A 26,006-nucleotide genomic window follows, 5' to 3' on the forward strand; every position below is an offset into this window, starting at 1 on the left:
CTTTGTTCAGTGGTCTATTTGTACTTATGATGAAACTACAATGTCACAATTATTACAGCTGTAAGATATGTTTCTATCTAGTAGTGTAAGTTGCCTTTGTTGTCTTTTAGAATTGTCTTGGCTACACTTAGGCTTTTGATCTTACATATGAATTTTAGAATTTTAGTTTTATTTTGTCTGGCTCTACAGAAGATTCCATTGAGGTTTTGATTGGAATGACAATTATAGGTTAGGGTAAATTGACGTCTTGCATGTTGAGTCTTCCCATCTATGCGTGTGGCATATCTGTATGAACACATAAAAACTTGTGGAGTTAATAGTTTGTGTACCATGAAACTCACCCATTTCAAATATATAATTCAATAACTTTTAGTAAACTTGGGTAACTATTACCCTAAACCAATTTGGAACTTTTCATCAGATTTGACTTTTTATATCCTTGAATAATGTTTTGTAACTTTATTCATAAAGATCTTCCTGCTTTTTTTGTTTTCTGTTTTTTTGAAGTTTTATTCTTAGGTAGCTTACTTTTTTGTTACTACATTTAGTTGTAATTTTTACCGTTAAATTTTGTAATTTACTGTCTTTGGCATATTGAAGTGATTTGAAATTTAAATTTGGTTCTTATATCTAGCAGCCCTGCTGAAATTTGTTATTCTAATGATACTTCTATAGATTCTCTTGGCTTTTCTACATAGGCAGTTATACCATCTGCACATAATTTTTTTTCACCTCTGTCTCTACAGTTTTTATATTATGAATTTTCCTATATTTGGGGGATAGGACCTCTGTTACAATGTTGAATGATTGTAGTGTTATTTCTGATGTCCATGGGAAAGCTTTTACAATTTTAATTTTTAGTATTATCTTTTTGTAGACATTTACTTATGTATGTATGTATGTATGTATTTATTTATTTTACCAGGTTATGGATATTACTTCTATTGCTAATTTGTTAGGGGTGTTTTGATTTTTTTTGTGCAGTGGTAGTGGTGGTGTTTGTTATCCTGTACTTGAGCATGCTTTTTCTCTCCCTCTCCTGGAAGGAATTTATTGACTTCCTGGCTCAGCAGATGGGTTTTCTAGTCATGTTTTGCATATCTAATAGCTCTTCCTAGCATGAGCTTTTATGCAGGTAGTCCATTTCGTAAACTATATGGCCTAGAATTTATTTAAAAAAATTTTGTTTTCTAATGTTTGTTTATTTTTGACAGAGTGTGAGCAGGGGAGGGGCAGAGAGACAGGGAGACACAGAATCCAGACCAGGCTCCAGGCTCTAAGCTGTCAGCACAGAGCCTGACATGGGGCTAGAACCCACAAACCACGAGATCATGACCTGAGCCGAAGTCAGAGGCTTAACCGACTAAGCCACCCAGGCACCCTTAGAATTTCTTTCTGACTTAAAATAAATACATGCTCACTCACAATTATTGGCTGTAGCTTCTCCTCAGCTATTGATTTTGGGTTTGTTATGGCACTGATGGATATCCTTTGTTTGGCTTTGAACTTGGATGTACATTAAAAAAATTTTTTTTCCTAGAATTTATATATCTTTGAAGTAGGAGTGGGGAAAAGAGGCTGTTTCTTGATTTAACTCAGTGAGCTGGATTGAATGGACATCTCTCACTTCTTTAAGTCTCAAATTCTGTGTATCAGATTTACTTAGAATGGCTTACTCATTTTGAAAAGTTATACCAGTGATATCCAATAGGACTTTCTGCAATGATGAAATTATTCTGTTTCTGTGTTGTCCAACGTGATTGCTACCAGCCACATGTGTCTAATGAGAACTTGAAATGGGGCTAGTGTGAGCAAGAAACTGAATTTTAAATTTTACTTAACTGTAATTAATTTTAATTTCAATAGCTACATTTGGCTAGTGGCTACTATATTAGTGCAGTTCTATATACTAAATAAAAGGAGATAGGAGAAAACCTTGAAGCAGTTGGGTAAAAAAATAGGAAGCGTTCAAGGTTTAATTTCTATACATTGTAGTGACCTATTTTAGCTAATAAGGAATTTGACAGATTGTGGCTTTATGCACTGCATCAATTAGCTTCTAATGTTTTATGTCTGAAATATATATATATCTATAGCTGAAATGGGGGGATTGTGTATCTCCATCTCAATAGAGAAACTTCTTTCCATAGTTTCTAGGGAATTAGAGTTCCGTAGGGAATTGCAGTTCAAGATTGAAGGGAATTCTAGCTCAAGACTGAAGGCTGTGGAAGTCCTTGCACATATGCAATCAGAATTAAATTAATTTTGGAATTGTGCTCTGATGGCTTATTTGGCAAATTGGAAACATTTACAGAACTGCTAGATGTGTTAAAACTGTAGTTTTACCCTTCTACATTGCATGGAATATTACTCAACCTTAAAAAAAGAATGCTATCTTGTCATCTGTGACAATATGGATGGACCTGGAGGGTATTATGCTAGATGAAAAAGGAGAAAGACAAATCCCATATGGTTTCACTTATATGTGAAATCTAAAAAACAAATGAATAAACAGACAGCAGAAACAGACCCATAAATACAGAGAACAAACTGATGGTTGCCAGAGGTAAAGAGGGTAGAGGCATGGGTAAAATGAGTGAAGCGGGGAGTGAGCAATACAGTCTTCCAGTTATGGAATGAATAAGTCACAGGAATAAAAGGTACAGCCCATTGAGAATATAGTCAATGATATTATAGTGGCATTTCATGGTAACAGATGGTAGCTACAATGGTGGTGACCGTAGCATAATGTATATAAACTTGTTGAGTCACTATGTCTTACACCTGAAACTAATATAACGAACATTGTATGTTGACTACACTTCAATCAGAAAGAAAAAAAAATAAAGTCCAAAAGAGAAACCAAAAAAACTGAAGTTTTTTTTTTGTGGTCTTCACTAAGGAAGTAATATTGGCAACAAGCTGTAACAGAAGCTCAGTGATTTACATTTTTGTTATATTATAAGCAACTCCCCCTCTCAGAGGAAAAAGAAAAAAGGGAAAGGAACAGAGTAAAATTTTACAGAATTTTTGAGCTGAAAGGAACTTCTGAGGCCATATATTCTCATTGTTTAATATTCTCATTGTTTAATAGATGAGGAAACTTACATGTGTATCACATACACATATATGATATGTGCATATACATTAACTTGTGTATGTGTGTATGTGTATGTATACCAAAAGCTATATATGTGTTGAATTGCCAATATGTATGTGTGTACATGTCGGGGGGTGGGGTACATCTGATGCCAGCATATATGTTGAATATAGTTGGATATAGTTAATGACAAAGCTGAGACTAGAATCTGGGTCTTTGACTCCCAGTCCTTGCTTTTTACTGTATGCTGCACTTCTCTTTGTATCCAAATACTTTAGATGTATTGAAAACAAATTACATTCCTTTGAATACAACTGTGTACATAAACAGCCATGGCTTATAAAGTAAATCTTAATTACATTTTTCAATGGCTGAGCTATAAAAGGCTTTCATTTTGTTTGAAATTGAAGTGTTGAATTGCTAAATTAAATAGATGATCAGGATTGTGTAGAAATTGACATTTTAAAAACATATTTTACAAGCCATATATTTAGCTACTTTGGTATTTCTCACAAAATTTTTCTAGGGAAAATATTCAGAGTTAATGTAATATGTGATTTTTGAAAAAGTGAATATATTTTAAACATTGTAACTAATTATAGCTCTGTTTCTTTTAGGTTCTTGCCAGAAACCATATGTTGCACTTATTCATGGAATTACAATGGGTGGGGTGAGTAGACTATTTTACACGCATCATTGATATGTGAGTTTATTAAAAATAAGTCATTATTAATCAGAAGTGAGATGATTAATGTAATATGGCAGAACTCATTGAAACAAAATCATGTCTGGATTTTGGAGCTTTCTAGGTTTAGGATATAATATTTGCATATAACACTTTTAGACTTATTTCCACCCAAAAGAATATGTTCTTAATTATGTTATATACTATTTTAGTTTCTTGAATTAGCAAGCTTTTTTAACCGACAGAACGATTGAATTTTTTGTTGTTACATAGAGTGTTTTTTTCTACTTATAAATAAACTTCTTCCAACAGCTTCAGAAAAGCAACTGGAATGTTAAGGTTTTCTTAGACTGAGTGGTTGGGGATGTGTTTGCCTAAATTGTATCTATTGCACAAAATCTCACCTCAGTGAAAGTGTTTGGGTACTTTATGAAGTTTTCGGAAACTGTGTTTCTTATCAGTTACAAATATCTATTTTGTGTCTGTGCAGTTACAAAGAAGTCTTAAATGTTTTTGGCCTTGAATAAACTTGGAAAAACATGAAATAATTACAGAAAAAGTGGAAAATTGCATGGCACTGGCTATACCAAAGACAAGCCTTTAAGAAAGTGAGAGGTCAGAATGTACCTTCATGGCAAGAAAAGAAAGGATTTAAGTAGGTTGTAGGAGGCCAAAGGGCAGAATTTCAAAGATTCCATGTTCAGTGTTTCAGAGATTTAGTCTTTGGGACTATAAGAAGACCCCTCTTTTTCTGGTAGAACCAAACTAAATAAAGCCTCTTGGGCACTGGGAATTGCTTAGATCTTGCACATCATTTTGGGAAGGGACTCTACTAACAGCTGTAATTAGAAAGTAGGATCAACGGGCCACATGTCCTTCTTGGTTTGTTGGCAGTTACTGAGCATGGGTTGATCCTGCTTTCTTTGTCCAAATACTGGGGAAGAAAATCCCTGAAAAAATACTGCAGAATAAAGGGAAGGAAAATAATGGAAATGTTGAAGGAAGAGCTGCCTTGTGAATGTGGAAGGAACCAGGAAAAAAATGAAAATAAAAAAAATATTGGGCATTCTTACTAACATGTTAAGAACACTTGAACAATCCAAAAGATGGCACCATAGAGCTTGCTTTTATTTTTGTGGTTTTTTTCTTTTTATTATATAAACTTTTTTTTTCCCAATCAAGGAAAGTAACAATTCTACTTATGTTCTCTGTCATGAAGAGTAAGTAGCATGAAACTTTGTAGAAGGGATGGCTATATTCCATTATGTTTTAGATTTCAGAAATTTGAAACTTTACTCCATATTTTAGTCTATGGTAAAATAAAAAATGTTTGCTAAGTGCTTCTTCACTTAGTTGCTCAAAATTGTTGAAGATTATGTCATTCCAGTGTTTTTGCAATAGATTAACAATTTTTTATTATGAGCAATTTGAAAGAATAGGTCATTCTGTTTCCCAGAAAGACATATTTTTAATTCCTTTTCTCTTTAAACATCTAAATTCATATTTTTTCACATTAATATATATGTATATATAGAAAGGAAAATGCCTAAAAAATCAATATTAATTTTAAGTAGATATAGAACAGAGAAAAATCTTTAAAATTTTCTCTGTATGTGTAGTTCCATCCCCATTTCCCTCTCAACTGAACTGGATTTAAAGAGCTTTAAAATTTCTTTCTTCCTTCCTTTCTTCTCCTTTTCTCCATTCCTTCTTTCTCTTCTCTTCCCACAATGCATTTTATAATAGAAATAAAGTTCGCTCCCCCCCCCCCCCCCAACTCAAAATATGGTGCAGTATGGTATTGTTGTATCTCTCAAAGTGTCCTAAGATGCTGCTAGCCAAAAGGCTTTATGATCGATATAATGGAAAATTTAAAGTTTAAAGGCATAGACAGGGGTATGAGACTGCAGGGGCTGTGAAAGGAAGAATTAGGAAATTTCCATTGGATTTCAAAGTGTGTAGAATATGTGCTTATATGCATTCATTTTTATCTGTGCTCATGTTGAACTTTCTTCCAGTGTGGGTGATTATCCTCTTTGTCTTGATAGAGAGGGGTAGGGTCTCCCTCTCTCCCTATGGTATTCTATGATTTCCTTATGCCTTTTTAGGGGAGAGTTAGGATGGCTTTTAGTTGCACAATTTCTGATAGTAAATGTTTAGGGTCATTTAGTTTCTCAGCCTTTTTCATAGGTAAACATTGGCTTGTATTTTTGAAGTTGCAATGGATTATCCTCTAACAGAAGTTCCTATACTTTTTAACTCTATTTTACCCCTTGTCTGTCTTATTAGATAGAACCCTTGATTCTCCACTTTACTCTTTTCCCCCTGACTCAGGGATATCTAAAGGCAGAATTGGGAGGTGCTTGTATTTCCTTCCCAGGACCTTGGCTTTGTTGCCTCCCTTATCCACCATTTTAAGGTATTGAGTTCTGAGAAATAGAACTTTGACTTTCTGGGAGTATGGATATTCTTGGCAACTTCTGCAGACTTGCAGATTCTCAGATCTACAGGGAGTTCTTCTTTCCTTGGCCCTTTCTTGTGGATATATTCATAGGATTTTGGTTCATTTTGTTTTTAATTGTGAATTTCCCCTGGGTTCTTGGTCAAGAGGCAGGCACCTCCTCCCTGTGCCGTCCTTACCCTGCCTCTGTTTCATCTACCATGTCATCCATACACCATGTTGGGTTGAATGATTTGTGGTCTAGAGGGCTCGGTTCCTTATTTTGCCATCAGATTATTGCACTAAAAAGAAAGGGGGAGGGAGCTCCTCTTGCCCTTAAGATGAGCTCATTCTCCTACCGATACATTGACTTAAGAGGTTTAATGTTAACAAGAGGTTCGTTATGATTTTAGCCATTATTTGAGATTATTCTCCACTATTTCACCCAACCATCAAAAGTTAATCTATGTGTGCTAAATACTGGTTAGACTCTGGGCTAAAATAGTAAACAGGGCAGATATGTTTTCTTTCCTTATGGAGCTTCCTGTAGAGAGAGGCAGGGACAGGTATTCTGGAAATACACAACAGTACCATCCTCAACTGTGTGAATATGTGTGAGTACTTTAGTGAAAGGGCTGGTGTAGGGGAAGCATCTTGGAGGAAGTTCTATCAGCAGTCAGGAAAGAACAAGTTGGGAATAGTGGAGAAATATGATTGCTAATGTGTGTAAGGGGTTGATGTGTGGAAGGACAGTGGGCAAAATGAGAAGATAGAGACATATGTCAAAGGAGATGAGAGAATGTGTATTTGGGTAAACGTCAGTGTGCCTGGATTTTGGAGTGTGAAGGAGATAGTGGTTAAAGTCTGAGGCCAGAAAGGTAAGCAAGAAGCTAGATCAGTCCTTTTATATAAGCTGTGTTGGGTAGTTTATCCTAAAATCAGTAAGGAGAGCCTTTAAAGTGCTTTTAGATGGCGAGATGGCTTGATCAGGTTTGCATTTTAGAAAGATAAGTCTCTTGTGGGAAGAACAGATTGGAGGGGGTTAGGGTTGGAAGTAAAGAGATTGTTTAGCAAGTTATTGCAGGGATCCAGGTGAGAGATTATGGTGATTTTTGGACTAGGGTAGCATCAAGGACCTGAAAATTAGATTTATGGGCAATATTTAGGAGACTTGGGATTTGATGAGGGCTAGAACATGGGAGGGTAAAGAGGAGGAGGACGCAAGCTTGAGTTCCAGGTCTAGTGTGGGCGCTCGAATGAAGGGTGGACTGTTCACTGAGATTTTGGAGGAAGAATGGCAGGCGGTGTAGACGGGAGGGTGAACAGAGATGAGTTTAATTTCGGGCTTGTTAAATGTGAAATGCCTGTGGACTATCCACATGGGTGGGTTGTGTCTGAACAAAAGTGTTGGTTATGCAAGTCTGAAAAGCAGGGTGTTGCCTGGGCAAGAAGTTTGGGACTCGTGTAGGCACAGTATGCTCTACAGTGTGTGCTTCTGGAGCATGAATTAGCTCATAAGTGATTGGTAAGTGGTGAAATCATGTTAGCAATAATGTAAAAGTTGTGTTGGTTCATATGCAGGGTTTTTTTCTAGACAAGGGGAGATAGGATAGTGGCAATAAATATATAATCATCAGCTATGCAGGAAAAAAGTGCTTAGATCTGTTGATGTACAGTGAATAGGAATTCTCTTGTCTATATTTTAAGAAAATTAAATACTTGTTGGGCAGCTTCCACCACAAGCTATCCCCCATACCCCACAACCCTCCCCCCCCCCGCCCCTGACACACACACACCCGGCACTTGGATGTTTAAGGGCAGCCCCACTGGCTTTTAGTTGCACTTCTACCTGCTTTGTTCTCCACACCTGCTGGTCCTGCCCTGATTAAAGTGTTGCCATTGTTTCCACTTTATTTTTGTGCATTTTAAATATCTGCTCTGGTATTCTTTGTTTATAATGAGATGCCTGACTGGGTGATCTAGATCAGGTCCCTGAGACCATTTACAGTTTCCGTTAGCATTCAGATTACAAAGTTGCGTAGGTTTTGAGCAGACTGCCCAAACTCTATTTTTCCTGTAAGCTCTGTGCAGTTTTGTAGAATCTGAGGATTTTTTTTCAGAAATTCATTTTCTTAGAGCTGCCTTGTATTGAAAACTTGACAATAGAAAAGATTATGCAAGGAAATGTGACAGAAAGAGTGACAACCAAAGTAAGTCCAGAATGGAATCCTAAAACAAACAAAAAACACCCAATGTTTATTGGCCAGGGGCAGAACAAGGACCCTCTAAAAGGCACTGAATAAAAGGGGTCCAGAAGAGGCAAATTAGAAGAATGGCCTTGTCATGGGAAATTTCAAGTTGGCTACTGTGCCCCAGAAGTCTTTGATAGTTTCTTTGTTTTGTGGTAAAGAGCATATCCTAGGTTCCTCTTGTATGCTGCATTCCCCAGACCTGAAAGTCAGCTGTTTCTCCAAGACAGCTCTGGTTACTTCTAGTAGAAAATGGTAGTTAGCAGTAACAGCCTGGGCACTAGTTAAGTTGATAATTGTTTCTACACTCTTTCAGTGAACAGAACTAAGAATACAGATCTTGTTTTTAAGAGAAGATAGGTCCTGAGTTAATACATCTGTTCAAATTTAGATTTTTACTTCTTTGATATTGGTATCTTTTTTATATTAAACATCTTTTTTTTAAATAATGTTAACACCATTACAGATTTGCTGTGTCCTAATACATATACTAGTTTTAGAATAACAATATTGCTAAAGATAAAGCCAGTTGAAATAATTACTCTCTTTCCCCTATACCAAATCTTTTTAGTGACTTGTCTTTTTCGTATTTTTCTAGAGTATTCAACCTGGTTCTCATAGAACCAACTCTTTATTTTTATACTCTTATCAGTTTACAATGAATTTTATTTAAAGCACATACTTACTATACAAGTACGACTGGCATAAACAGACTAGAAATACATACGACTAACATTTCATAAACTCTAAACTCCACAGATCGTAGTATGAAATTGTATCAAAAAGTAGCCAGAGAGTAGTTTTCAGGTGCTAGTTAATATGGACATTAGTTAATATGCTTTACAGAATTAATAGAAATCCTTGGTAAATCAAAGGTCGAGTAAGAGTACTCCTAGTGTAATAATCCTTTTTGTTTAAGTATATGATATAAAGCAGTGGTTTCTTAGAACTTCTTTTTAAACTTCTGTTAAGTGTATAAATATAGCATGAGCTGGGGCTCCTGGGTGACTCAGTCAGTTGGGCATCCTACTCTTGACTTCAGCTAGGTCACGATCCCCGTAGTTGTGGGATCAAGTCCTGCATCAGGCTCTGTGCTGAGGATGGAACTTGCTTAAGATTCTCTCTCTCTCTCACGCTCTCAAAAATAAATAAATAAATGAAATGTGCAATATGTTACAGATACTTATATGTTATAGTTGGACACGTGTACATACATAATTCATAAATATGCGTATATTGAGGAATGTGCTCATTGAGGTAAAAAAAAAAAACCTTGAATATTTTTAAGTTATTTCAAATTTATGCTTTAAGGTATGACATGCCAAAATTCATTTATTCCTTAAACTGAAATATAATTGACCTATAACATTGTGTTAGTTTTAGGTGTACTGTGTAATGATTTGGAATGTGTATCTACTGCAAAATGATTACCACAATAATTTAATATCCATCACCACAAATGGTTAACAAAAGTCTTTTTTTTTTCTTGTGATGAGACCTTTTAAGATTTACTCTCTTAGCAACTTTCAAGTATCCCTCTGGCTTTTTTACTTAAAGTAAAACTATACCTGAAGAATGGTAGACTGTTAATATCTAAATAAATATTTTTATGTCGATTGTTTGGTTCTGCTGAATATAATTTTCATTCAGAAATAATATGAATTATGCATCCAAAGCAGGGGGAGTTAAAATACATTAACATTATGTAATCAATGTATTAGTATCATTAATACGCAGTACTAGCCTATTAATATTAATGCGAGGAGCATAATAAAGTCTTTGTTTTCACTGTGGAGACTGCTGATCAGACTGCTAATCTAATGCATGTGGTCCCAGAGATACATTATGAAACTTATTGTATATTTATGATATTAACTTTTATACTATAGTGAAGTAATGTACAATGAAAAACCTGTTTGAATTTCTAACAGAAACTTATACCTATTTGAAAGCACTGTTTCAAACCCTGAATGATGATGAGAGAGGACTCTCACATACTCTCCGATACTGTGATGCAGTGTTCATTCTGGGCAGGAGCTTCCTCATTCTCCCTGATTAGAATTTAAATCCATGACTCTTTGTATAAGCATTAGTCACATCATCCCATTGTGTGCCTTTCTCGGTTAGTTGCTTTCTTAACCGGTGGCTTGTTGGCTCTGTTTACTCTGTAACATTTAATTTTAATTTTATTTTTCTAATTAGAAAAGCATTTTTATTGTGAAACAACTTCAAGTTTACGGAAAAGATGCAATAACAGTACAGAGAACTCCTATGTATTTGTCATATTCCCTGTTATTTCCACATATGTTTATCATTCTCTCTTTCTCTCTTCTGCATCTATCTGTGAAGAATTTTTTTAACCATTTGAGAGAAAGTTAGAGACGTGATAACTATTGTTAAATTGTTCAGTGCGTATTGCCTAAGAATAAAGACACCAAAATCAAGAAATTTAACACTAATACAATACTATTATCTGGAACATTTCTTTTTCAAGCACCAAATTAAATTGTTCCACATGTGTCCTTGTTTGTTTGTGGAGAGAATAATCTTGCCATTAACATAAATCATGGGGACTACCTGAGTGTCTCAGTCGGTTAAGTGTCCAACTTTGGCTCAGGTCATGATCTCACTGTTCACAAGTTGGATCCGTGTGTTGGACTCTGCTGACTGCTCAGAGCCTGGAGCCTCCTTCGGATTCTGTGTCTCCCTCTCTCTCTGCCCCTCCCCTGCTCGCTCTCTGTCTGTCTGTCTCTCTCGCATTCTCAAAAATAAACCTAAAAAAATAAATATAATAATGGAATGGTTGACTATATCTTAGGTTAACTTCAAATATTCTTGTAATTATCAATTTTTACAATGTTTTTGTCTCAAATAGTAATATTAACTGGAAATATATAAGTGGTGCTTATTTCTAGTTGCTAATTAACATATTTGCATAGTAAAGAATTTAACTGTGCTTTTTAAGTAATTATAAGATCTTTGTAAAAAGCCTTAAATAAAGCTATGTCAGCTTTTTCCATCTATCAAACAGTCTAAAAACTCATCTATGTCTCTTAATTAAAAAAGTCTTAGATTGCCTAAATTTTGCCTTTAAAGATTATAAAATTTAAATAAGTAATTGTTATTCTTATGGCAGTATGAGTTTGACTACGTTCATATATTGTTTAGTTGTTTTTTGTTTGTCCCTATTAGCATTTTTATACTAGGTTGTAAAAATGGATCAAATTCATTTTACTTTATTAGCACAAGGTGGGCACAGTACTGCAGTGATGATTGTTTACTATTAATAAAAGTAAAAAAGAATGTCCGAGTGCTTGGGACACCATAAATAAAAGGCACAGAAGGGTTAAATGTAAAATAGATACCATACCACCACTAAACTAAAAGACAGTTGACATATTTTAATAACAAGGTAAATTTTATGACAAACTTATTTGATATAGAAGGACATTTCATAGTTATAGAATGGTTAGCTATAACAAATCCAAATTTGTATGCCCTGTGAATCTGCTGTGTATTGTTTCTCTTTGGTGTTCGTCATGTTGTCCTTTCTTATATGTTGGATTATTTCTAATCAGGGCTAGTTACTTCTAACTGACCATTATTTGAGTCCTAGGATGACATTATCTTCCTTCAAGGAAGATGTGCCTTTGTTTCTAGCAGGTGTCTAGGTTGAGAGCACTAGTAATTCCAATCATCTAGATCCCGTCAGGGATGGAAGGATGTGTAGCTGGGCTTTACTCCAGGTGAGGGCTGGTCTGGATTCAGGTCACCTTAACTCCTAGGGTGTTGCATTGAGGGGCCCAATTTGGCAAGCCCTAAATTCCATTATTTGTTCCCTTAGCAGGTAGGGCTTAGTTCAGTCTGTTAAACTCTGTTCAGATCTTCACCCTCTTAAGATCACTGAAGTCGGATTCTGAAAATTTTATTGACCTTAATCAACTGTAGAAAACTATTTTATAAATATTTATCTAAAAATCTCAGTTTATAACTGAATATGAAGCTGAACTGAGTTATACTTAATGAGTTCCATAACATACAATATGACAGTAGTGTTAAAACTGAGAAACTATGGGAACAAACCCCTGGCTATCTGAAATAACTCTACTGGTATGATATTGTCAAACATTTTTATGCTAAAAAGTAGAAAGTCCTAAGAGGGGAAATATACAAAACCACAATCTGGAGCAGAAAACAGCTCAGTGTAAGTACATATTACACACACATATTTTTCACGCATACACGTAATTTGAACATTGTGTAATAAACTTGATCCAATTAACATGTATTCAGTAACTGCAGATATGTTCATTTCATGTGTGCATGGGACATTTACCAAAATTGGTCACAGAATTAGTCTTACAGAATTAATTTCAAAGGATTTATCTCCAGACTCTGGCCCCAATAGAATTAAGAAAGCACTCAATAATAATAACTAGAAATTTCTGAATATTTGAAACATACACTTATGGCTGTGTCTTAAGGGTAGGGAAGGATTATTTTAAATAATACATAAATGCACCATAAACAAAAATAACACATTTAAAAACTAAGAACTTTGTGCATTCTGAGTCATCAATAAGAGTGAAAAGGCAAACCATGGACTAGAAAATAGCTCCTGGAATGCATATGTCTGGTAAAGGAATCATATCCAGAATGCATAAAGAATTTCTACAATCAATACAAAAATCCAAAATGAGCAATAGATGAGAATAGACCTATCACAAAGATATCCAGGTAACAAATAAATGTAACAAAACATTCAACTGCATTAATCAACAAGGAAATGCAAATTGAAATAACGATGGAATATTAACATATACTTGTTACAATAGCTAAAATTATGAAAGACCAATTCAAATATTGGTGAGGATAGGAAATAACAAACTCACTTCTGGTGGAGTACAAAGTTGGTACTAATGCTTTGGAAAATTGTTATTAAAAAAAATTTTTTTTAATGTTTAGTTTTGAGAGAGAGAATGTGAGTGGGGGAGGAGCAGAGAGAGAGAGGGGAACACAGAGCCCGACACGGGGCTCAAACCCAAGGACTGTGAGATCATGACCTGAGCTGAAGTTGGATACTCAACTGACTGAGCTACCCACGTACCCTGAAAATTGTTATTTTTTAAAAATTGATTGAATTAGTGTCCTTTGACCCAGTAGTTTTACTCCCTGGTATATATACCCCATCAAAATGTATGCACTTACGCACCAAAAGATATGCATAAGAATGGCATCGAATCCTTATTTGCAATAGTCCCAAACTAGAAAACCTAACTGGCTATTTATAGAATAGATCAATAAATTATTCATACAAAGGACTGCTGTACAATGAAAAAAATTGCTACACACAACATGAACGAATCTCACAGAATGTTGACTAAAAGATAAATAGTATATACTCTATGATCCTATTTATATCAATATAAAACCAGAAAACATAAATCTTATTTTATTGGAAGGATAGTAGTTGCCTGAAGGATAGAAGGAATAATGAGTTGACAGAGCGCATAAAATAATTTCTGATAATTTTTATCTGCATTTTCATTACTTGGGTGTGTTCACTTTGGGATAACCCACTGGACCTGTATACTTATCATTTGTTACTATTTGTATACTTTTGAATGTGTATTCTATGTCAAGAAAGTTATTAAAAAACAAAAAACACGCCAATGTGCCTGACCTGAATGAAAGTAAGGAATGTGGAAAATGGTAAAACTCTAAGCTAAAAAGGGACCAAATCACATAGAGCCTTATTGGCCATGAGGAGGAAATTTGGTAATACTTTAATGTGATGGGAAGTCACTGGAGAATTTTGGGCAGGAGAAAACTTTAACTGATTTACATTTATTTAATAAGCTTCCTTGGCTGCTGGGTCGAGAATGGATTGTGGCAAGAACAGAAGCAAGACTAGCCCAGGCAGAGATAGTAGTGACTTCAACTTGGGCTGTTACAGTGGAGATGTGAACCATGGCCTGATCCAAAGTGTATTTTGAGGTAAGAACTATCTAGACAGGTTCATAGATGAGATTGGGAGATCAGAAAGAAAGAGGATGATGCTGAGGTTTTTGGCCTGACCAGCTGGGTGAATGTGGTGCTATTTACTGAGGGAGCCACTCATTTAAGGAGATTTATTTCTCAATAAATCAAGAGATTTATTTCTGATGTATGAACATTGAGAAAAATACTAGAGCTTCAAATGGAGATGTGAAATAGGTGGCTAGGTATGCAATTCTAGAGAAATCAGGATGGAGAAATAATTTAAGTCATTAGTGTTATGGTGCTTAAATTCCTGGGGCTCTTGGAAGAGATCACCTAGGGAACAAATGTAGAAAGAAGAGAGTACAGGTGAAGTGGAACAGAGGAAAGACATCTGATCATTGGGGGGGGGGGGGAGGGCAGATCAACATTTTGGTGTCAAGGAGAAGAACAAGAACAATTAATGAGACACAAGGAAAACCAGGAGAGTGATGGTATCTCAAAGTCAAGTTAAGTGTTTCCTGATGTAGGGACTAAACAGCTCTGCCAAATGCTATAGATACAATCCAGTTAGATGAAATGAGATTTGACTAGTGGGTTTGGAAGGATGCAGGGGGAGTATTTGAGAAGAGTCAGGAATAAGAATGATATCTTACATTTGGGGAATAAATCTGTACAGTATAACCGTTAATCCAATAAAATTTGAAGACTTTGAAGCCTTTTTAGTCTAGCAAAGGAGTTTAAAAAGTATATAACAGTAAATTTTTAAAGATTCAAGGGAGGGCTTATTGTAAACAACCTATAATGGATTCTTTTATATAAGATACAAAATTTAGATATGAATCTGCCATGTAGTTGCTATATCCCTTTGAACATTGATCAGCATTTATATTTGTAGTATCTCTAAGCGAGGTGGCTTGCATTTTCCCAGCTTTCCTCTTAATTGAAAGGCTTTTAAAATTGGCTCTTAATGGTACTTATGGCAAGGATCTCTTATTCTGAAAGCTTGTCATTATTAATTTTTTCTAAAATCTTGAAGTGTTTGATTTCATTCATTGTTTTTTCAGCTATGGGTGAAACGAAAGGTATCATGTAACAGCAAGATAAAGCACTGAATCAATGAGTACAGGATCTGTAGTTTCTAGATCAAAGAATATGGGTCTCATAAATTTCTTTCTCTGTTGATATCAAGAGGTAGATAAGGCCCTTTATAGAGAAGTTGGGCTGTTAGGTGGTTCTCTTGCCAAGTAAGGAGGATTTCAGGAGATAGAATGGAAATGACTAGTCAGGGATGAGCTCTGTTAGCAGGAAAAAGGGCACAAGGCAGCTTATACTGTGTGATGCTGAAGCTTGACGGGATGTAGATCTGGTTCTAATAAAAAATGTGGTGAGAGACTTTTTTAATTGAAAACATGGACTTAATGAAACAGATGCAGAAAAGAGAATGGAGCAGTTATTAGACAAGCACAGCGATTACACAGGAATCCATAGACAAAATCTGTAGCGTAGCTTGCCTTCCTAAAAACTGAACTGCAAGTGTGGACTTGAGGCAAATTTAAGGAGTATGTTTGTCATTTTTTCTCTCCAACTGTCTCCGCTGCTTTTTGTATGTTTGCTTTGTTCTCTGTGCTGTACAGGCTGCATGCAGCCTTCTCCATGTATTTGTCTTCACCCTATGTAGTTTCTGCTTTAACTTGCTCACATGTCTTCGGCTCAAATTTCAAATGACCTTTAAGCTTTGGCTGTCATCAACTCACAGCTGCCCACCATTTTTTAGTTTAAATACCTGACAGTGAGAATCTTGTCTAATGCACTTTTCTTTCTCCCCCTTTGCTCCATGGGCCATACAGTTCTGGTGTAAGGCGCCTCAATTGGGTGCCCATCCCTAGTTCAGCCACCGCTCAGGGAAGGGCAAAGTCTCTGGGAAGAGAAGTTTCCCATAGAGAAAGGGCAGCAATGGGGCAGGTAGTATTCTTCTTTAGTATGTTTTGCTCACTTTAAAAGCTATATGATTAATTGAAATTGTAAAGGCTTGGAATTTTGGAGGAATGGCACGAAGGCCCTGTGGCTGGTGGAATAAGCACAGCCAAGTGTGACGGGAGATGAGGTCAGAGGTGAGCTGGGCCATACTATGTATACCTTGCATGCCATGGATCAGTTTGAAGTGTGTGTGTGTGCCTCATATAAATATTCATGTTTGTTCAAATATGTGTTAGAGATACACAGGGAAAAAATCTGAAGGGTTACATACCAAATTAATAACTTTATCTGGAAAAAAGAGAGGAGACTAGGATTGGGGCTATGGTCAGATTTAATAAAGGGGGATATAGTCCTTGCTATTTGTGGAATTCAGGGTTAATTAAAAGAGGTAGGAGGCAATAACCAGAGGAGTATGGTTTGAAACAGGGTCAGTCAGTGAGGCCTGGAGATCTACCTACTATGCAACCCGAGAGGGAGGCAGTTCTGAGTCTGGGGACTCAAAAGAACAAAGTCCAAAAACTGGGGGTCCATTCCAACTCTAAGTTCTTAGCAAGACATTCCTGAACACTGATAACTGTCATCTACAATGTGATAAACTGAAGTGGGGAGTAGAATATGAAGCAAGGACTTTTAAAATAGTATAATAAATTATTAATGAAACTAGTAATGTTCTATTTTCATTAAAATTTATAAGATTGTGATCTTGGAATACATACAATTGAATTTGGGTCAGTGTTGTCAGTTGACTGTGTCATGATAGAATACCTATAACGATGATATTCACCTGTACAAAGAGTATCGAACATTGTAGATTTAACTTATAAATGTTGACACCAAAAGATGTAGGTGGTGGCTGAAGAATTATATTCACTTCCGTGTTTATTTGCATGGTTTTCTAAAATTTAAGCTTAGCATACAGAACATAAAATTTATAAGAAATTGCATGTGTTTTTGAGTGTTTTCTTAAAACTGAGTATGATAACACTTCAAAGAGTTGAAGAAATTGTAATGAAAGATTAGAAGAACCAGATAGAGGTGAGGCCCTTTCTGTTTAGTTAATGCTTATAGAACTCTTAAGTGCCTGGCATTGTTCCACATACTTTGTATGTTTTAACTCCTTTAATACTGTGATGATGAAGAGTACACTGGTTAAAAAGAACCAAGAATGAGAAGAACTAAAACAATCTAACAGAAATTCTGAATAATGTAAAAAGAACACAACATAGGAAATGTGTGTATAGTGTGAGCACTGACATGAACTGGATACTTAGTCATTACACGTATACCTCTTATTTCATTGTATTCAAATATGTTTTTTCAAATATGTTTATTCAAAGATGACTATTAAGTTTGCCCTTTTCAGTGACATTCAACAAATCAGAGACTTTCGGCCAGATCTTACTTTCTAAAACTTGTGTTCAGTAATCATTTTTAAAAGTTGTATAGTTGGCCATTAAATGTCGTATCTGATAAAAAACAGTGTTGGGGCGCCTGCGTGGCGCAGTCGGTTAAGCGTCCGACTTCAGCCAGGTCACGATCTCTCAGTCTGTGAGTTCGAGCCCCGCATCAGGCTCTGGGCTGATGGCTCGGAGCCTGGAGCCTGTTTCCGATTCTGTGTCTCCCTCTCTCTCTCTGCCCCTCCCCCATTCATGCTCTGTCTCTCTCTGTCCCAAAAATAAATAAAAAACGTTGAAAAAAAAAAAATTAAAAAAAAAAAAAACAAAAAAAACCAGTGTTGCCAATATTCTGAAATACACAATAAATGAAACCATGAAATAGGTGAATGAATAAAATGTGTTAATATTCTATTTAAAGCTATTGAAATTAGCTAGAATAACTTGGTTGTGCTCTTCTGATGAATGGTCCCGCCAGCAGCAGCACTCCGTGGTTCTGGGAAGAGTCACTGTTCTGTAATGCTGTATCTGATTTGAAATGAGAGGGAATGGGGGAAGAGGGCATGAAACATAGCAAAAAATACTGATTGAAAACAAATCTATTCCACATATCACGGCTACCCATATATTTTTTGTCCAGTAAGTTCTCCTGAAATTATGTGTTTCGGGGTTTTCCTCCAGTGTATCCCCTAAAAGAAATTCTTGTGGAATATAATTTACTTGGTTTAAAATGTTTGTATGTATATGAGTCTATGTTTGTTTGTTTGTTTTTCAGCATTTTAAAACAACTTTTTGCCTTATTTTCCTAGGGAGTTGGTGTCTCAGTTCATGGGCAATTCCGAGTGGCTACTGAGAAGTCTCTCTTTGCAATGCCAGAAACAGCAATCGGTAAAAACCTCCAAATTTTTCATAATCATTTTTAGAATTATCTTTTGATATGTTTCAGATTACACTGCTGTTAAAGGAATTGATGGAATCTTGTTGAGATAACAGCAATGAATGAGCTCTTTAAGAACTTAGAATAGGAAGACGCCTGGAAGTTGTATTAGCTCAGTAATTGTATCTGAAAACACGCAAGCAAGAATATTTAATTGGCAGCACTAACAAATTGTAGTTAATTTTAGGTAAAGTATTACTAGGGGAAAATAGTCTTATATTCACATCTATGATCCTTTTTGAAATTTTTGTATATGGTATGAAATATAGATAGAAGGTCTAGGTCAAGTTTTATTATTTTACCTATAGACATGTAGTCATTCACACACTGCATTTGAAGAAAGCTATTGTTTCTCGACACTGATGGCTTCTGTATCTTTATATATATTCTATTGATGCCAACCCCACCCTGCCTTTTTTTTTTTTTTTTTTTAATTTGGGAGAGAGAGCACATGTGCCTGTGAGCAGGGGAGGGGGAGAGGGTATTATAAACAGGCTCCATGCTCAGCTCAGAGCCCGACTCGGGGCTCAATCCCACGACCCTGGGATCATGGCCTGAGCCAAAATCAAGAGTTGACACCTAACCAACTGAACCACCCAGGCGCCCCTACACTGTCTTGATTGTTGTTGCTTTATAAAGAAGTTAGGTAGTGATAACTGACTAAGCCATCCAGTCACCCCAACTTTTGCTTTTTTTTAATTATAATGTCTTGGCTTGGGTCTCTTTGGGTTCATCTTGTTTGGGATTCTTTGATTCTTGGACCTGGATGTCTGTTTCTTTCCCCAGGTTAGGGAAGTTTTCAGCCATCAATTCCTCAAATTAGTTTTCTGCCCCTTTCTCTCTCTCTTCTCCTTCTGGGGCCCCTATAATGTGAATATTTGTATACTTGATATTTTCCTAGAAGTCCCTAAATCCACCCTCATTTTTTAAAATTCTTCTTTCTTGGGGCGCCTGAGTGGTTCAGTCGGTTAAGCACCCAACTTCGGCTCACATCATGATCTCACGGTTCATGAGTTCGAGCCCTGCCTCGGGCTCTGTGCTGACAGCTCAGAGCCTGGAGCCTGCTTCGGATTCCGTGTCTACCTCTCTCTATCTATCCCTCCCCTACTCGTGCTCTCTCTCTCTTTCTCTCTCTCTCTCTCAAAAATAAACATTAAAATTTTTTAAAAAATATATGTAAAAAAATAAAATAAAATTCTTTTTTCTTTTTGCTGTTCTGATTAGGTAGTTTCTACTCTGCCAGATGCTGACCTGTTCTCTATATCATTTCAGTTATTCTTCAGCTTTGGTTCCTATATTTTCTAACTCTGTGTTGAAGTTTGTTCATTCTTGAGTTCAGTGAGTGTCTTTATGACCATTACTTTGAACTCTTTATCAGATAAATTACTTATCTCTGTTTCATTAAGGTCCCCCCTCCCCCACCCCAGGATTTTATCTTCTTTTGTCTGGAACATACTCCTGTGTCTCCTCCTCTTGTTTGACTGTGTGTGTGTGTGTGTGTGTGTGTGTGTGTGTGTGTGTCCTGTGAATTAGAATAGCTACCTCCCTCTTTTAGTCTTGAAGAAGTGGCCATGAGTTAGGAGCATCCTCTGTGTAGACTGGTATGTCTGGCACCTTTGGCTGGTTGGAGTGGAGCAGACATGGGCCAGGAGTGTGCTGCTCTGGGGTTACCTTGGCAGGACAGCTGGGGCTGTGGTGGGCACCTTCAGGGGACAGCCAGAGTTGTTGTGGGCTAGGAACCTGGGACTTGCTAGGGCAGCCCTACTAAGTTGACTAGAGTGCCTGGACCCTGCTCCCATCTGCACTATGAAGCTGGAGGGGGCATATAAAATGTGGTGCTTGCTGGCACCTCTGACCCCAGAGAGTTCCAGCAGTTCCCTGCCTATTTGGTGGATGCCTTAGGGTTACTAGTGGATTAACAGCTATGTTTTGTTTTGTATTGTTTTGTTTTGTTTTGCTGTGCCCAGTATTGGCAAATCTATGCAGGGGCCCCTCCGTGACATCCCTTCTTTCATCAAGTTATCACATTGGGAGTGGTGTTCCTGTGGTTACTATGTCTCTGTCTCTTCTACTCTTATGTATGTGGTTCCCCCTATCATTTTTTGTGCAGAAGCTGTTCAATCAGTTCTCGGTTCTTTTTCTGCAAGAATTGCTCTATATTTAGATTTAGATCTGGTATCTCTGTGGAAGAAGGCAAATTCAGGTTCTTCCTAAGCCACCATCTTGGACTGCCATCTGAAATACAATTGATTCTATACTGACTTTGTGTTCTGCAAACTTGCTAAACTCATTATTTCTAGTAGAATTTTTTTTGTAGGCTCTATTAGATTTTTTTTTAATTTTTTTTTAACGTTTATTTATTTTTGAGACAGAGAGAGACAGAGCATGAACAGGGGAGGGTCAGAGAGAGGGAGACACAGAATCTGAACCAGGCTCCAGGCTCTGAGCTGTCAGCACAGAGCCCGATGCGGGGCCCGAACTCACGGACCGCGAAATCATGACCTGAGCCGAAGTCGGCTGCTTAACCGACTGAGCCACCCAGGTGCCCCTGTATTAGATTTTTTGTATAAATAATTATACCATTTACAAATAAAGCCAGTTTTACATTTTCCTTTCCAATCTGGATAGTATTTATTTACTTATTTGTTTTTTGCACTGGATAGAACCTCCAATACAATGTTGAATAGAAGTGTTGAGTGTGGGTATTCCTGCCTTGTTCTTGGTCTTAGGGAAAACATCCAGTCCTTCAAGTAGGAGGTTAGGTATAAGTTTTTCATTAGGTACACTTTATCAGGTGTCCTTTATCAGCAATTCCTAAATTGCTGAGGGTTTTTATTAGGAATGGATTTTGGATCTCTAAAGCCAAAACTTTTTCTGCATTAGTTGAGATGATTATCGATTTTTCCTTTTTAGTTTGTTAGTGGTGAATTACTTTGATTGGTTTTTTATTAAACTAACCCTGCATCACTAGGATAAATCTCAGTCTGATATGATGTGTTATACTTTTTATATGTTTTTAGGTTTGGTATACTAAAATTTTATTTGGAATTTTTACATCTCTGTTCATGAAAGACATTGGTCTGTGATTTTCGTGTAATGTCCTTGTTTTGTTGTGGTATGAGGGTAATGCTGGCCTCATTTTCTCAAAGAGTTTATGTAGAATTAGTATAATTTTTTTGTATCTTTGGTAGAATTCATCAGTGAAGCCATTGAGGCCTGAATTTTTCTCTGAGAAGATTTTTGACTGCAGTTTCAAAGTATTTAATAGATGTAGGGCTATTCAGATTATCTATTTCTTGCAAAAGCTTTAGTACAGTGGATCTTGTAAGGAATTTGTCCAGTTTATGAGCATAAAGTTTTTTATAACATTCCCTTACCTTTTTAGGATTTTGTAGACTTTATAGTGCTTGATATTAGTAATTTGTGTCTTCTCATTTTTTTTCTGATCATTCTAATTAGAGGTTTATTTATTGGTCTCAGAAATCATCTTTTTTATTTCATTTTCTATTTTCTTGTTTTCTGATTTTATCCTATTTTCTTTCTTTTACTCCTTTGGGTTTCATCTCTTCTTTCTCTAATCTCCTAAGGTGAAAGCTGAAGCCAGCAATTTGACTCCTGGGATACAATTTTATTCTATTCTGATTTTTAAATTTCACTACTTTAAAGATGTTGCTGCATTGCCGTCTTGTTTATGTTTCCCATGAGAAATCTGCTTTCCTCATCTTTGTTCCTCTGTAAGTGTGCTTTTATTATCTCTGGCTGCTCTTAAGATTTTCTACTTATCATTTGTTTGGGGCTAAATGATTATAATGTGCTGTGGTGTATTTTTCATCTTATGCTTGTGTTTCTTGAGCTTAGATTTATAGTTTTTGTTGAATTTTCCAAAGTTGGCATTATTTCTTCAAGTATTTTTCTTTCCCCTTCACAGGAACTCCATTTAAACTTATGTTAAACTCATTAACGTATTGTTTACTTTGAAAGCTTTTCATTTTTTCATTTAAATAGTTCCTATTCCTGTGTCTTCAAGTTCACTAATCTTTTACTAAGTGTAATTTGCTTTAATTCCCATTCAGATATTTTTCTATTTATACATTCATCTTGGTTTTTATCTCTGTAAGTATCATTTATGTCTTTTTTATATCTTCTGTTTCTACTTAACTTTTTGAACCTATAAGATATACTTATTCTGTGTTAATGTTCTTGTTTGCTAATTCTTATGTTTATTATGTCAATTCTGTGTCAATTTTGATTGTTTTATCACCTCATTATAGGTAGTATTTTCCTGCTTTTTAAATGCCTTGCAATTTTCTTTAAGTTTATTTATATTGAGAGAGAGAGAAAGCACATGTGCATGCCAGGGGAGGGGCAGAGAGAGGGGGAGAGAGAGAATCCCAAGTGGAGCCCTATTTGGGACTCAAACTCATGAACTGTGAGATCATGACTTGAATCAAAACCAAGAATCAACTGCTTAACCATTTGAGTTACCCAGGCACCCCAATGTCTTGTATTTTTTTTATTGGATTCTTGACATTAAAAACATTTTTTTAATGTTTATTTTTGAGAGAGAGAGAGCATGGGCAGGAGAGGGGCAGAGAGGGAGGGAGACACAGAATCTGAAGCAGGCTTCAGGCTCTGAGCTGTTAGCAAAGAGCCCAACACAGAGCTTGAACTTGGGAATGGTGAGATCATGACCTGAGCTGAAGTTGGACACTCAACCGACTGAGCCACCCAGGTGCCCCTGACTACTTTACTTTATAACCACTGTTCTTATTTCACAGATGAAATATTTTCTTCTTATCTGAACCATAATTGTTTTAACAATTAGTCTTTCTTCCATTCCTTCCTCGATGCTGACTTTTACAACCCCCTTCTCTCTCCCTTTTGTCTTTTCATGAAGGGTTTCCCTCCCTTCTGTGCCTCTGCCATTTTATCTCCCCCAATTCACATACAGGCACCTCAATCCTGCCAAGCTGTCTCCCTCCAACTGTGGAGATCCTTCTGCCACTCTGCAGATCCACTTCCTGGGTGTTACAAGTGATCTGACCTTAGTACAGCTGTGATGGAGGGATGAGGAAAATCCCGGTCACTCCACTTCTCCACCATAACTCCCTTTGTCTGATTTACATTTTAATACCATCATTCTACTTTAAGGATAATGGATTATAGGGTTACAAGAGCAGTAGCAGGGAGACTTGTTAGGAGGTCATTATATTAATCTAGAGCTATGCTGTATAATATTATAGCTACTGGCCGCATATGGCTATTTAAATATAAATTAAATTAAAATAAATTTAGTTCATTAGTCACACCAGCCACATTTCAAGTGTTTAATAGCCACATTCTGTCTAGTGCCTGCCATATTGGATAGCATAGATTATAGAACATTTTCATCATCACAGAAAATTCTATTGGATAGCACAGGTCTAGAAGAGGGTGATTTTGACTTGGGATAGTATGGAACTGTATGTTGGAATAAAATAGATTTGAAAAATGTTTTGGAGTGAACTGGCTTACTCATGTGATGAATCAGGAGTAATTCCAAGGTGTTTAGCTTGTGTGGCTGGATGGATGAGGCTGATTAGGGAAGGAGCCATGTAGTTAGAGGGTTTTGGGAATCATATTGTGTTTTTGCCATGTTATATTTGAGGTGCTTATTATCCATGTGCTTATGTCTAGAATGCAGAGCTAAAGAGTTTCCTATTCAAGGGAAAAGGCATAAGTTAGATATATAGATTTGGAAGCGTATTGGTCTGTTAGGGCTGCAGTAACAATACTACAGACTGGTGATGTAAACAACATTTACTTTTCACAGTTCTGGAGGCTGGAAGTCTAAGACCAAGGTAATGGAAGGTTTGGTTTCACCTGAGGCTTCTCTCCTTGGCTTCTGGATAGCTGCCTTCTTGCTGTGTCCTCACATGGCCTTTCCTGTGTGTCTGTGCTTCTAGTGCTGTTGTCTTCTTCTTATAAAGATCAGTTGTACTGGATTAGGGCCTAGCATTATAACCTCATTTAACTTTATCTTTTTAGAGGGCCTATATCCAAACTGTCACATGGGGCGGGGGGGGGGGGGCAGTCAAGTCTTCAGTTTAAAAATTTTGTGGGGGACACAGTTCAGTCCATAACAGGGACTTAAGAGCATACAGATGTTATCTAGAGCCAAAAGTGCTGAGGAAATATGTGTGTAGGGAGGTAGGGATAGCCTAAGGTCAAGCCTAGGCATAGCAGCATGTAGAGGTCAAGCAAGGGAAGTGGACCCGGCAGTAGGGGATGGAAAGGAGCAGCCACTGAGGCAGGGGCAAAAAGAGAGAATGTGTTACCCTGGAGGAGAGGAAAGTACTTCAGGACAAAGTATTTTTTCACTTGTGAAGAGTGCTGCTGAGGCTGTGGGGAAGGTAGTATATGGTGTAGAATATATGTAGAGTATAGAATGTTGGGGAACTGAAAGAAGAACAGAGTGGCTGGAATGTAGTGAGTGAGTATAGTAAGAGATGTATTTGAAAAAGTGGTTGGGGGCCTTGAAGACTTTGAAAGTGTTAGTTTTAATCTAAGAGGGATAGACTTTCTGGAAGAGTTATGGAAGAGTTTTAAGCAGTAGAAGGCAAAACATGGTCAAGATTTGTGTAATTAAAAAGATCACTCTGGTGGGGTGCCTGGGTGTTAGTTGGGCATCTGACTTCAGCTCAGGTCATGATCTCACAGTTGTGGGTTCGGGCCCCACATCAGGCTCTGTGCTGACAGCTCAGAGCCTGGAGTCTGTGTCAGATTCTGTGTCTCCCTATCTCTCTGCCCCTTCCCTGCTTGCACTCTGTCTTTCTCTCTCTCTCTCTCTCAAAAATAAACAAACATTAAAAAATTAAAAAAAAAAAATCACTCTGGCCATTCTTTGTAGGGAGAACTTTCTGGAGGAGGAATCAATAGGTCATAGTCACTGGTGGGTGCTAAAGGGGTGGTTATGAGAAGAAGGTGTCCAGGCTGGATGGCTGTGTGCTTGCTTTATTGAGGTGAGTGATATTGGAAGGGAGATGATGGCAGTTGGGGGAACTCATGAATTCCCTTTTAGACCTTTTTTATTTGAGATGCTAAGAGATATTTAGAGTAGAATGGTAATTCTTTCAAGTCTAATAACTTTTTTGTCAAGTAGAATTGAGAAGAATTTGAATGCCTGTGTTCTAGTCTCAACTTGAATAAATGAAGCAATCTTAGAATAGATACATGGATTATAAAACTAGAGGGTCACAGTTA

General features: G+C 36.7%; 1 protein-coding gene across 1 annotated transcript in view; it reads left to right on the top strand.

Annotated features, from left to right (window-relative positions):
* Positions 1-26,006, top strand: part of HIBCH (3-hydroxyisobutyryl-CoA hydrolase) — a 114,868-nt gene that overhangs the window by 50,158 nt on the left and 38,704 nt on the right. Inside the window, 2 exon segments of the mRNA XM_053906907.1 lie at positions 3,718-3,770; positions 18,637-18,715. Coding sequence (XP_053762882.1) covers positions 3,718-3,770; positions 18,637-18,715 — 132 coding nt within the window.

The sequence above is a fragment of the Panthera pardus genome, unplaced genomic scaffold, assembly GCF_024362965.1.
Source record: "Panthera pardus isolate Hobbes unplaced genomic scaffold, ASM2436296v1 HiC_scaffold_10, whole genome shotgun sequence".
NCBI classification, from domain to species: Eukaryota; Metazoa; Chordata; class Mammalia; order Carnivora; family Felidae; genus Panthera; species Panthera pardus.